The sequence below is a fragment of the Panicum virgatum genome, chromosome 1N, assembly GCF_016808335.1.
Source record: "Panicum virgatum strain AP13 chromosome 1N, P.virgatum_v5, whole genome shotgun sequence".
NCBI classification, from domain to species: Eukaryota; Viridiplantae; Streptophyta; class Magnoliopsida; order Poales; family Poaceae; genus Panicum; species Panicum virgatum.
Window position 1 is genome coordinate 65,533,455 of NC_053145.1, and position 12,235 is coordinate 65,545,689.

At 41.9% G+C, this 12,235-nt stretch overlaps 1 protein-coding gene across 2 annotated transcripts; it reads right to left on the bottom strand.

Annotated features, from left to right (window-relative positions):
* Positions 1-337: 337 nt before the first annotated feature.
* On the bottom strand, positions 338-8,538 carry LOC120657580 (transcriptional corepressor LEUNIG_HOMOLOG-like). 2 transcript variants are annotated; one of them, XM_039935928.1, is made up of 18 exons: positions 8,283-8,517; positions 8,077-8,109; positions 7,891-7,988; positions 6,651-6,760; positions 6,275-6,570; positions 6,083-6,158; positions 5,875-5,986; positions 5,245-5,294; positions 4,839-5,141; positions 4,633-4,728; positions 3,471-3,689; positions 3,236-3,377; positions 3,062-3,171; positions 2,812-2,961; positions 2,254-2,409; positions 2,037-2,153; positions 1,618-1,815; positions 338-875 (listed from the first exon to the last, which is right to left on the bottom strand). In XM_039935928.1, exons 2-18 carry the CDS (start codon positions 8,106-8,108, stop codon positions 732-734), a joined length of 2,409 nt encoding a protein of 802 aa, XP_039791862.1. In that variant the 5' UTR covers position 8,109; positions 8,283-8,517; the 3' UTR covers positions 338-731. The 2 variants fall into 2 exon arrangements, with proteins under 2 accessions (XP_039791862.1, XP_039791863.1); XM_039935929.1 differs by having other exon boundaries at positions 352-875; positions 4,633-4,725; positions 8,283-8,538.
* Between the last annotated feature and the right edge of the window lie 3,697 nt (positions 8,539-12,235).

The following is a 12,235-nucleotide window of genomic DNA, read 5'->3' on the forward strand; positions in this document are numbered from 1 at the left end:
CGTGTTCTAAATTGCGTTCATTTTGTCCGCTGAAACACAGAATAATAGAATAATAATTCGTTCATTTTGTCTGCTGAAACAAGTTCTAAATTGCGTGTTTACGTCATACAGCATGGCAGCAATTTTTCCTTTTTTTTCTTAAACAAGACAATCGATCCTTTCCATTCATCGCGCAATAAATTTGTAATAGGCATATTTTCCCCCCAAGAAATCGTCATAATTGTTGTGATTCCGGCAAGATATTGCATTACGCTGGTACACATTGCATCAGCAGCGTTAAGTCAGTGTCAGTGTATCATTCAATTAGATCAAACACACAACAGCAACAAGCTGCAAATTCCCAACCAACCGTTAAGAGGCTAATTGCAGCGAGTTCCAATTGAAACATATAAAAGTTACATATGATACAGCATAAATATAAATAGAACAGGAGGCCACCTTTCAGCCAAAGTTCTATTCTTTTTTTTTTTTGGTTTGTTTCTGAGCTACACAGACGACCTATCAGGATAAATACAACACATCCACAAACTCACTGCGCCAAAGTACTTAAACAGCTCAACCGTGACAGGCAACCAGCTGCTGCTGCTGCTACTACTACTCATTCTTATTTGCCTGAGTAAAACACAACGGCCCACGACACCATGCTCACCCGCGTCTTATGCCTCGATCGGAGAAATCAATTACCAGGTTAAGAAAAAAAGCTACCTAGATTCATTATTTTTGTTGTTTTGTTATTTCCACACCTTGACGGAGTGGTCATGGCTTGCAGAAGCTACCATTCCTGTGACTGGTGACTGTGCCAGCGCAGCAATTAGACCTTCATGAGCTTGTACTGTCAGGCTCTGGTTCTTCACCATGTTCCATACCTCCAGAGACTGCATGATCAGAATTTTAGTGAGAAAACTTCCAAAAACATGTTAAAGAGCCATGTGACATGAGTACATTGCAGACTATGCCCCTTGACCCTTGAGAAGGGGAAAAGTGGTATTGCTATGGTGCACTAACAAGATTCTAATTGCATCTTGTTGTTAATACTCCCTCTGAATATGTCGTTTCAACACCTTCACTACTTGACAAGTGTATGCCATTCTAAGATTTCTTGGCAATCACACCTCATTTGTTCCAGTTTTTACCCTACATCAATTCTATCCTTAACAAGCTTATGCTTGCATCTCATTGATTAATACTCCCTCTGAATATGTTGTTTAAACTTATTCACAATTTGATAAATGTACATCATTCTAAGATTTCTAGGTAAGTTTACCTCATTTGTTCCAGTTTTACCCTTCAACAAGTCTATCATTAACTAACTTCTTTTCCATGTCTCTCCCAAGTACACTTTAGATAGGATCAATTGAGGTCAGCATGGTCCGTCCACCTCAATTCCTTAGTTCTTGTGCCCCACTCTAAACCATCTTACGTATTTGTGATCAAAGGGATTAGGAATAAACATCCAGCATCAAAGTATTGGACTATATATTCTTGTCAACAGAGACGAGATAAAATAACTAACAAAGCTAGGAGACACAAGTTTAGCAGTACAAACACACAATGACATGCACTTCCTCAGAAAAGTTGTTTTGTAGTGATGGCTAGGTTCAATAAAGTCACAATTACCTGGTAGCCTCCAATAACCAAGAGATTGGTATAGCTCGGGTGGAACACACAGGAATGGAACTTGTTTCCATTGGAGCTAAGCTCATGAATGCACTCTCCTGACGATATTGACCAAACCTTAACTAGGTCCTGACTGACGGAGGCAAGATATTCCCCGCTGTTGTCCCAGCACACTGACTGCACATCGGTGTTATGTCCCTGAGATTACAAATCCAGTACTTCAGTTTCACATCATAGAAAAAAGAGAGAAGCTTCACTACTACAAAACAGAGAAACAAAATATATTTTAATGCAGTTATGCCAACAGTATGTCGAGGACTTTGAGATGTGCATGTGCAAGGTTCTAGTGAAGGAAAATGTAGCAAGGGAACTTTTTGAACAAAAGAAAGAGATGATACGCTGGTATTCAAGAACAAAACCTGCAGAGTGTATTTTTTCCCATGTGTCTCAATATCAAATATGGAAACCACGTTTTCAGCAGCTGCGGCTAAAAATTGTCCAGCATTAGGTTGAAACCGAACTTGGGCAGTACCACCCTGTACAAGACAGTTGGACAAAACTGTGAGTTACTAAATTCATAATCTTTTTTTTCAAACACTCATTCAGGAAACTTCAAAGGGTGGAAGGAATGTCAACCTTTATGGCACGCATACATGTAAGCTGGGTCACATTCCAGTATCGGATTTCACCATTGCCATCACAAGAACACAGAAGATCTGTTTTCTTTGGATGGAAGTCTAACGATGTGACCTGGAAGCTATGCCCGTTGAAGGTGTGCAGAGAGAATCCAGGCTGCAAAACAATTTAGCATAAGCAATACTGTACCACATGCAAGTGCAAACAAAAACTTAAGATTCAAGGCAAAGCAAGTAACACGGATAGCACATTTTACCCATTATATTGGTGCATTGAACTAGGATGTTCATAGTAGAACATAATTTGGAAGATCAAGAAACAAAAAGGGAAAAATATTTGTATGCCAATTCATTCATGGCATGGTTGCACCTTGTTACCTTTAGTGCCATGGGGACAATATGGATTAGTTGTGATCACATTACGGGATCCACTAATACTCAAACATCTACATCTTTACTAGTGTACAGAGAGCAAAAGCATAATTGTAACGTTGCTGTAGAAGGAATAATAGCAGTACAGCACAATATCCATAAACCCTATCAAGGACAAGTAACTTACATCTGCAGCATTCCAAAGTTTAATAGTTCTATCAAAAGATGATGTTGCCATGTGATTAGAGTTTGGCCTGAAACGGACATCAGTAATAATAAGACCATGCTCTTCTGATGTATACTGTGTCTGGAAATTTTCCATGTTCCAAAGTACAGCCTACAGCAAAAATAAAGTGTACCAGTCTCAGAACATCAGAGGTTTCAAAAAAAGTGCAACTTCTAATGGAACCAAAATCATAATTGCATGAGAGTTTTACCTTCTTTTCATGTCCAGCACTAGCCAAAATCTTGCCATCTGAAGAGAAGTGGCAGCAAACAACTTTGCTGTTGCTTGTGCGCCAACAGTTAACTTCACTGAAAGTAAAACCTAGAAACAAAAGGGCATGTCATTTGATGTTTGCAAAAGCAATCAAGAGCATGACAAATATTACCTTTAGAAGTGGTCAGGTTAGGCTCCGCAGGACTTCTTTTGAGTGCAGCAAAAATATCCCTCGCATCTCCATCGTCGTTGGATAAGAAGGATTCAACATTATCATCCAAAGAGCCCACATCACCAAACTGCTCAAGATCATCCTGTCACATGGAGCAATCAGGTTACCAATCCATATCATCTAAAGATTGTTTACATCCGGGGGTATGCTTTAAATTAAGAGTAAAAGCTCTAACCATTTGATTTGAAGAGGATGCAAGTCCAGTTCCATCCGCACCATACATCATTAAATTCTTTGGAACATGGCGCATATTACTAGCCATCCCAAGTCCATCCCCAGGAGTATGTGTGGATGGTGTAGATGGTGGGGAATTGGTTGAAGGACCCACAGTGTTTCCTGTACCAGTACTATTTGCTGGTCCTGATGATGTAGGCTGCTTTCGCTTTCTATTGTTCTGGAAATAACAAATAATTACAGAATATCCAGCATATATAAGATAAATGGGCAAGCATATTGTTTCTTAATATGAACCTAAATTGCAATAACTCACGCAATTGAAACAAATAAACTGACAAATATCTGAGTGCTCAGTATTAGTCATCACAAAAGTGAAATACTTATCCAAGGATTATAGAGTATATGCACTTGTTAAAGAAACAAATTCTTTGTTACAGTATGCAAATTTACATATCATGTTCTCCAAACTGGTCTCTCATGTATAAAAAGAAACCAATGGTGCCTGCATGTTCATGCTGTTACATCAAAGGGATATTGTCTGCTATACCCATAATTCTACAATATACCACTTAATTAATGGAAGCTGACAAAGAGCGCCATTCTATATATTTCGCACATACTAGTTGGTGGGGCTGGGACAAATTTCGAGCTAGGCAGGCTGTCATGCATTATGCGATTGCTTGAAGGAGCAAATGGCACAGAAGGATAATTGAATCAATCAGGCCCATGACTACATGGACCCTGACATACCATTCTAGCATGGTGCCTTAAATTAGGATCGACCAATCTGGAGCCTTTGGAAATCAGAACAAATGCTCCTTTTCTTCTACTTATGTTTTATTGTTCCCTCGTTTTTTTTTTGCCTTTTGCTATGCAGCTTGCAGAGTTGTTAGAGTAAGAACCATGGAATTTCCGAAGAAGACCATAGTACACTCATGGAACCACCCCCTTTTGAGAAGAATAGTAAAATGCACATCACAGCACCATCAGATAAACATCTTAATTCCACTGGCATTCTATACCCAAGTGTTTCACAATAAGTTTGAATTTGTTGATAGAAGTGCAGCAGTAGATGCACAAGGGGAAAAGACCACATGTGAATTAACAACCAAGAATAGAACATGAAATACATAGGTTGGGCATACTGTCATGGTTAGTACCTGCTGCATTTGTTGCTGCTGGCTCTGCTGCTGCTGCTGCTGGTTCTGCTGCTGCTGCTGCTGAAGCTGTTCCTGTGGTTGCTGTGAAGATGTCTGCTGCATGTGGGTACTTGTTCAGATATTGTGAGATCCTGACAAACTAGAGCCAGAAAATGTATAGATTCAAAAGACAAACTCATGAAAGCACACATCTAAAGCAATCTGACCTTCATGAGATACTCTTGGTCTGGTCTGACTTTGGGTGAACTGGATTGCATAGGGGAACTAATACACACATCAGTTCCAGAAGGTTGTCCATCTTTACCACTCAACCCACTCCTGGTTAGCGCTGTAAGTCTACGGGGATCAATATCCCCATAATTAGTTGAGCTGCCAAGGTTCCCTTGTGCTTGGGCTTGTGCTAAGTATTGCTGCTGCTGCTGTGGTGACATAAGTTGGAACTGTGACTGTGTCGAGAGAAATGGCTTCTGCATTTGAGCTCCTAGATTCGGCCGCAATTGATCAATTCCCTGTAAGATGGTCGCATGGATATTCATAGGTGGTCAAATTCCAAATAGAGACATGGGTGCATAAGGTTTTTTTTGTTTTTGTTTCTGCTGCTACAGAGCTTACAGTTAATGGCCAGCCTTTCAATGGCAAACCGCTCACACCTTGGTTCAGTCCTGTTGAAAACAGAAGGTATCTCAGAAATTTATGATAATTTGAAATGAATGCTTCACATTATATACACAAGACTCCCTAAAAAAACCTGAAAAATTCTATACACAAGAGAGTCCCCAATCAATCAAAAGAAAATACATTGTAGTTATCTACCACTTACTTGCCAAAAAATATACATATGTGACAACTTTATACTGGTATGACATAATTTAAGCTGTCAAAAGTAAATAACACAACAACAAAAACTTTCAGTCCCAACTCCCAAGGAAGTTGGGGTAGGCTAGAGACGAAACACAACAAAAGCAAGAAGAGAGGATAAAGGAAAGGTAAAAAGGAAAAAAAAAACGATATATCAGTGATAGTAAGATAGTAAGAGGGGCATGTAGATTGCTGATTTGGGGAATAGAAACTAGTGCTCAAAGCTACATTTGGGGGACCATGTTGATGTCCAAAACGTCACTTATTCCATCATTTGTGACTGCAGCGTTAAAGGCCAGGTGTTCTAAATACGGTGCCTGTATATCAGAGTGCTTGCTTTAGCAACAAAGATGGAATTCGCAACAAACAGGGGAAAGGGCTCACCTGCACCACTCAATCCAGGTTTAGGCTGAATTATTCCCTGTCCATATAAGGATGATGGATCCATGGGCAAAGATCTCTGAGGAACTCCCATGTTACCTTCACTCTTAATATCCTGTTAGAAAGAACACTCAAGTTATCAGCGCATACATTTAGTGAACTAGTGGAAGAACTTGTAAACTGAATAAACAAGGTGTAACCAATAACCCACAATTGTTTGCTGATTCCGAGCCTGGATTTGCTGCAGAGTTGTAGACACATTTCCAGGAGTCCCCGGAACTAATTGCCTAATTCCACAACATGGTAAGTTGTGTGAGTACCGTAAACATATCAGTTTTAGCTTATCCTTTTTTTTCCCCTTTAGTACAAGTGCATAAGAGAAAAATGGGGGTTGGTGGATCACCCTGCATGGTTTGTTGCAGCTGACTTCAGAAGAGCCATTCTACTAGCATCAAGAAGCTGTGATCCCTCAGAGTCCATTGAATGTGGGTGCTTCAAGCGCTCCTCATACATCTTGGCAGCTAAAACACTAGCTGTTGATGGCCCCAAAATGCCATCAGAGTTTAAAGCATTTATTGGACCATTAAGTGAAGGATGCCTTGCATTAGTACGCTGAAGTTGAGCATGTCTTTGCTGCATAAGTTGCAATTGCTGCATCTGCATCTGCTGCTGGTGCTCTCTTGCTTTAATTTGTTGTGCCTATATATCCAACAGAGATTTACAATCAGTGAGATCAAAACAATAACAGATGCATTGTAACTTAAGCGATCCCAAGCTACCTCTAGGTATGCCGCTGCAACTTCGGAATGCTTCTCATTCGTCCTTGCTATGAATATATCCCAAAATACAGACCACCACTCAAAGAGAAACCCTCCAGGAGCATCAATTGCTGCATTGCACTTCACAAGTCAAGTATAGCATAATGATACTTTGAGTAGGCTACAAAGTCTTTTAGACCCAAAGCAAGATAGGTAAGCTGGAGATGAAACCCAACAAAGGCCATGAAAGAGCATAAAAAATAGGTAACAGAAAGAGTAGCAGTAATAACTGATAGCCTATAGCTCATCGTTCGGGCACATGGATTGCTTATTTGCAGGCTCTCTTATCCAAACTTCAAAGATAGTTATTTGGGTATATCATATTACATTCTCTTGGATCTCTCTGTATTGCCTCTTACCATGTAAGGTTTCATCCACTCAAAGAGCAAGCGACAAAGTAATTATTGAACTATTTGAACCTTCTGAAAAAACACTTGAGCAAAACATAGCATGTTTGAGATAATCCGATTGTATGGCACTGGATAAAATAGCAGCAGCATTTAGCAAATCATCACTAATAGCTTATTGGTGAATAGGAACTATACAGATGCATCATGTTTGATATATGAACGCTACTCATGCAAGCTTCTGCTTTGCATGCATCTGTGATCCATCCGTACAATAACCCCATGCACTTCACAAGTACAAATGTGAGCTATTATCTAAATTTATATTGCATTTGGAATTCTAAAATTATTAAATTTCAACTAGAGCACTGTTGGCAACATAATAGAAAGTTAATTACATCAGCAGATGCATCAATTCCTGAATCCATCAAATTCATGTGCATGACCATTATGTGCAACAACTAAACTACAACCATTATGTGCCTACATAGGAAAATAAAATCAAGTGGTTTCTCCCGATGTTATGCACCCATCTCAGTCTTCAACAACTCCTCTTCAGTCTCAAAACTATCCAGCCCCCTTCGAATTTTACAATATATTACCCTATTCGGCCGAAAACCAATCTACCGATCAGTTCAGAAGAGTATCACGTGCCCTACTTCAGCCAAAAAATAAAATAAAAAATAAACTTCCATACTGAAGCACCTAGTTAAGCTCAAAAACTGCCACTATACTTCAAAATTCGAATGGAATTCACACCCCAGCCAATAAGTAAACTCTTGTCGCAATCAAAACGTAAACCGGAACAAAATGCGAAAGGGCAAAGTAACAGAAGCGGAGGAGATGATGATTACCGACTGGATCAGCAGCAACCTTCCCCTCTGCCATGAAGGCCTTCGCCGTCGTCTGCAGGTTCCTCTTCAGCAAATAGTCATAAATATACACGTCAAGCCTGCACCACAAGCACGAGAATCGATCAATCACAATCGGACGGGAAAAGGTCGAATAAACCAACGGGAACACACTTCAAAATCGCTCACATCTTATCCGCTTCCCAGTTGCTCTGCGCCATTCTGCATTGTTGGATCCAGCATAGGACATGGGCGTACACCCGACAGTTTTTGCAAAAAATTCAAGTTAGTAGGCAATATACGGTAACTGAGTCAGATCCGAATACAAATAGCTTTGTTAGGGTTTGGGGGGCTCCGTTTCGCACAGCGGAAGGGAAAAGAAGGGGCGGGCATACCTGGTGGATGCTCGTCGCCGGCAAGGGGCCGGGCGAAGCGTGACGAGTGGCGCAGCCGCTCGCCCAGTCGTCGCCGCCCGGAAAGGAAGACGAGAGACAGGGGGGAGGGAAAGGCCGAAAGGGGGAAGAAACAGAGATGAGCCTGAGGGGGAGGAGGGGCCGTAACCGAGCCGAGCTCGAGCGAGCCTGTCACTCCAAGATCGAGTACAATTGCATCTCGAGCCGAGCTCGATCCCGCCGAGCCTGCAACGAAGCTCGAACTAGACGATCGTAGATGGGGGTTGGGGGATTTTGAAGGCTTCGACGAAGATGGACAGGAGTTTTGGATTTTTTTTAATTTTTTTCTTTAAGATTTTATTTGTGAAAAAGCCGATGTAATGTGCTAAGATCAATATATTTTCTAACTCAAAAAAAAGTGCTCGAGTCCATAGAATAATAACTTGCCAACGCTACGGAAAAGACGCATCCGAAAAATATTACTTACTACCAGCATGGAGGTGCCTAAAAGAAGACATGTTATCTCTTATTCTTTTATAACATTTTATTTGCTACAAAGTTGAGGTCTCTAAAACAAATGTAATAGTTTTGGAACTTAGATATAAGTAACAATCAGCGTCTATAGGGTGATTTGCTTATGTGATAATATTTTGGAAAAAGTACTCACTCCGTTTTAAAATAAATATTTTCTAAAGTTTATGTGTGGAGATTAATGCTAATAATGTATATACTCCTGTAATGATGTAATCATTGTATTTTAGGAGGAGTGAAATAAGAAAAGATAACTAGAGCTAAGTTATCTTATTGATAGATGTGTATTTATTTAGGGACGAGGGGAGTAAGTTGGGAACAAAATATTTATGAGTGCTCGTGATACTCTAAAAACACAAGGGCCAAACTGCGATTTGCCATGTCGAGGTTCGGAGCCGAAGGAGTAGGCTCGGAGGCATGGGGATCGGAGTGTTTGATTAGGTTTGGATTACCGAAACTGCAGGTGCACAAGCAAAACAGCAAGCACGGAGTCTGACCAGTCACGTGAAGGAAGGGGATGACGTGTCTGCGAGTGGCTAGGGTGGTGGAACGGTTGCTGTTTGCCATGGAATTCGTGAAAGAAAAAGGGTGAGATGGCGACCTTTCACAGTGACGATGTCTCGCACGTTTTGTACTCCTCTATGCCCAGCGCATTGTTACTTTTACCGTGTGCTTTTGTATTACCGTGTACGCGCTTAAACTGGTAAGCATTTTTAATCGAGCATACAATACAATTATACAACTTAACTTTGACATCAGATAACATGATATCGTTAGTGGTGAAGCTAGAGCAAATTAAAGAAGTGCACTAGCTTTATGGATGGAGATGTATATATATGGTGAAAAATTAGATCTAATTATCATTTTTGTAAAAATTAAGAAAATACGTTTAAAGAGTAACCTAGCAAATAATATCACAACTATTGCATATTTGGAAATTCTAACATTATTAAGAATTTAATGTATTTCTTTAGATTTATTCATACCGTTCTTTAGCGATGTTGCCTCGGCAGTTACCTTGCGGCATAGTTCACGGGTGGGGAAACTTTTAACGATACACACCGGTCCATATTTTTTATTTTTTCCAACGAATAGAGAACATGTCCTTACTTTCTTGTTGTTAATGTGTGGTTGTATGATATATTTAGACCGATCTTGGTGCACAATTTTGTGGTACAATTACCAAAATTGATAATTAGATAACTATGTCGGATGAGTTTTATAGAGATAAAACTTCTCTCGAAACTCCTTTCTTCTCCCTTCTCACTGTATCAGAAAAATTGATGATGCAAATCTCCATGACGACCGTCTTGTTCCCGTTTCCACTCCTTTTCGGTGGGTGATTGGTTGAACACTGGTCAGCGACTAATTTTCTCTAGGCAAGCTGTCACGGTTGATCGGGTAGGTACCGGTAGTTTTTATGGCCCTGCTGATTGGTGATGTTAACGGCCTGCCTTGCCTAGGTTAGCAATATCCCATCACTATCTAGGGGCATCAACTAGGAATAGGAAAATTCAAAGAGATGCTATAACCTAGGTGCTTGCTTTACTTTTTCAAAAAAAAATCCGGTCGATCAATCCTAACTGTCTGGAGGTTTTCCCTCAGGAACAATCCTAGCCGTCTTCATCGGACCGTTGATTACTTTATTCTACTAACAGTGGAGTTGCTTATGTTTCATCGTCACGCACGCGATCATTATTTTTGCTCATCTCCTGCCCACCTCCACGGCAGCAGGCTCAGCCTGTTCCAAAAAAATTTTGGACTGCGTGTGTGGGCACACGGCTAGTCCCTACCGCCGTAGCTCGCCGGATTCAGGGCGTGATCACTATTTTCGCTCATCTCCTACAGACCTGTCACGTGCGATGCCACGAACACTTGAATACGTATTTGAACTAGCGTGTGGTGTAGTCGGTTGGCGTAAACGAGAGTCATGTGGGCCCACTGGGCAGTACCGGCCTCTGGGGGATATGTATACCCATGCCATGTAACAGGAAAACTTAGACTTGAATTCTAAATTGAATCGAACACAGCTGGGGTCAGGGTTCCTCCCTCCCCACGCCATCTCCCTTTTTGTTATCCTCTGCTCCGTGCTCACGCCGGCGGTGACTCGCCGACGACCACGGGACACGACAGTTGGTATCAGATTCGGGCGTTCCTCGCCGCCGCTACCATTCCGCCGCTCGATTCTGTTCAGATCAGCCCGTCTCTTCGGCGCTTGACCCGCTCCGCCGCGAATCGAGTGATTCCGGCGTCCCCCGCCCCGCTCTCCGACGACCGTCGTTAGCGGCCACCGCAAATCGCCGGTTAGCCGTTCCGGCGCCGTCGACCACCCGATTTCGCGCCTCTTAGGTCTGTAGTGGATTCGAGCACCGCGGCGACGAAGCGAAGTGGTTTGCATCACGGGCGCGGCATCGAACGATTCGGTGCTGTGTGTGGGATCCGCAGCGTGCCTGCTGAACTCCGGCGGCTTAGTGACTCTGCTCGAGCCTCGTGGAGGTGCCTCAATTCGAGCAGAGGTTGCTCTGCTTACGGTGCAGGCACCACGGTGCCCCCTAAGCCCTCCGTGCAGACCCAAATCATCCTCGGACGAATGGAGGAACACGTTCAGGCAGAGGATACTCACTGGGATCAGGTTATGGAAAGCTTGGATCTCCTCTTCACGCGCGTCACCGACATTGGTCGCGACCAACAGCAGATCTGTGCTTAGTTGGGCCATCATATGAAGGTATTGGAGGGATATGGTCAAGCACAAGAGGTTCTCACGCACAAGGTCGATGTTACAAGTCAAGTTGTCGCCAAATTGACTTCGGATTTCATGGGTTCAGGTACTACTCGACCACCCCCATCTCCACAGCATGGTCCTTCAGGTGAGAACGACCATCCCCGCACCCAGTTTCAGTCTGGTCGTACACATCATGATCATTCTAGTGGGCGGAATTATATCTCTAAGCTTTCATTTCCTCGATTTGATGGTCATCACCCTAAGATTTGGAGGGATAAGTGTATGGATTATTTTCACATCTGCAACGTGCCTGAATACATGTGGGTGACTACTGCTTCACTACACCTTGATGATAATGTTGCACAATGGTTTTAGATGTACAAATTACAGAATGGGGGAGTAGGTACATGGCTTCAGTTTGTGCAGACTCTAGAGGACCAGTTTGGTGCAAATGATTACAAAATTGTGTTGAATGAATTGTTGATGCTGAAACAGAAAGGAACAGTGGAGGAGTATGCTGCTGAATTTGAGTCCTTGCAATTTCATATTTCGATGCATAATTCTGGCTATGGTGAATTGTTCTTTGTAACTTAGTTTATCAAGGGACTGAAAGAGGATATCCAACCTGCAGTTCAGCTTCAATTACCAGACAAGGTCACTAAAGCTGTCTTACTGGCCAAAATCTAGCAGAAAATGCTAGACA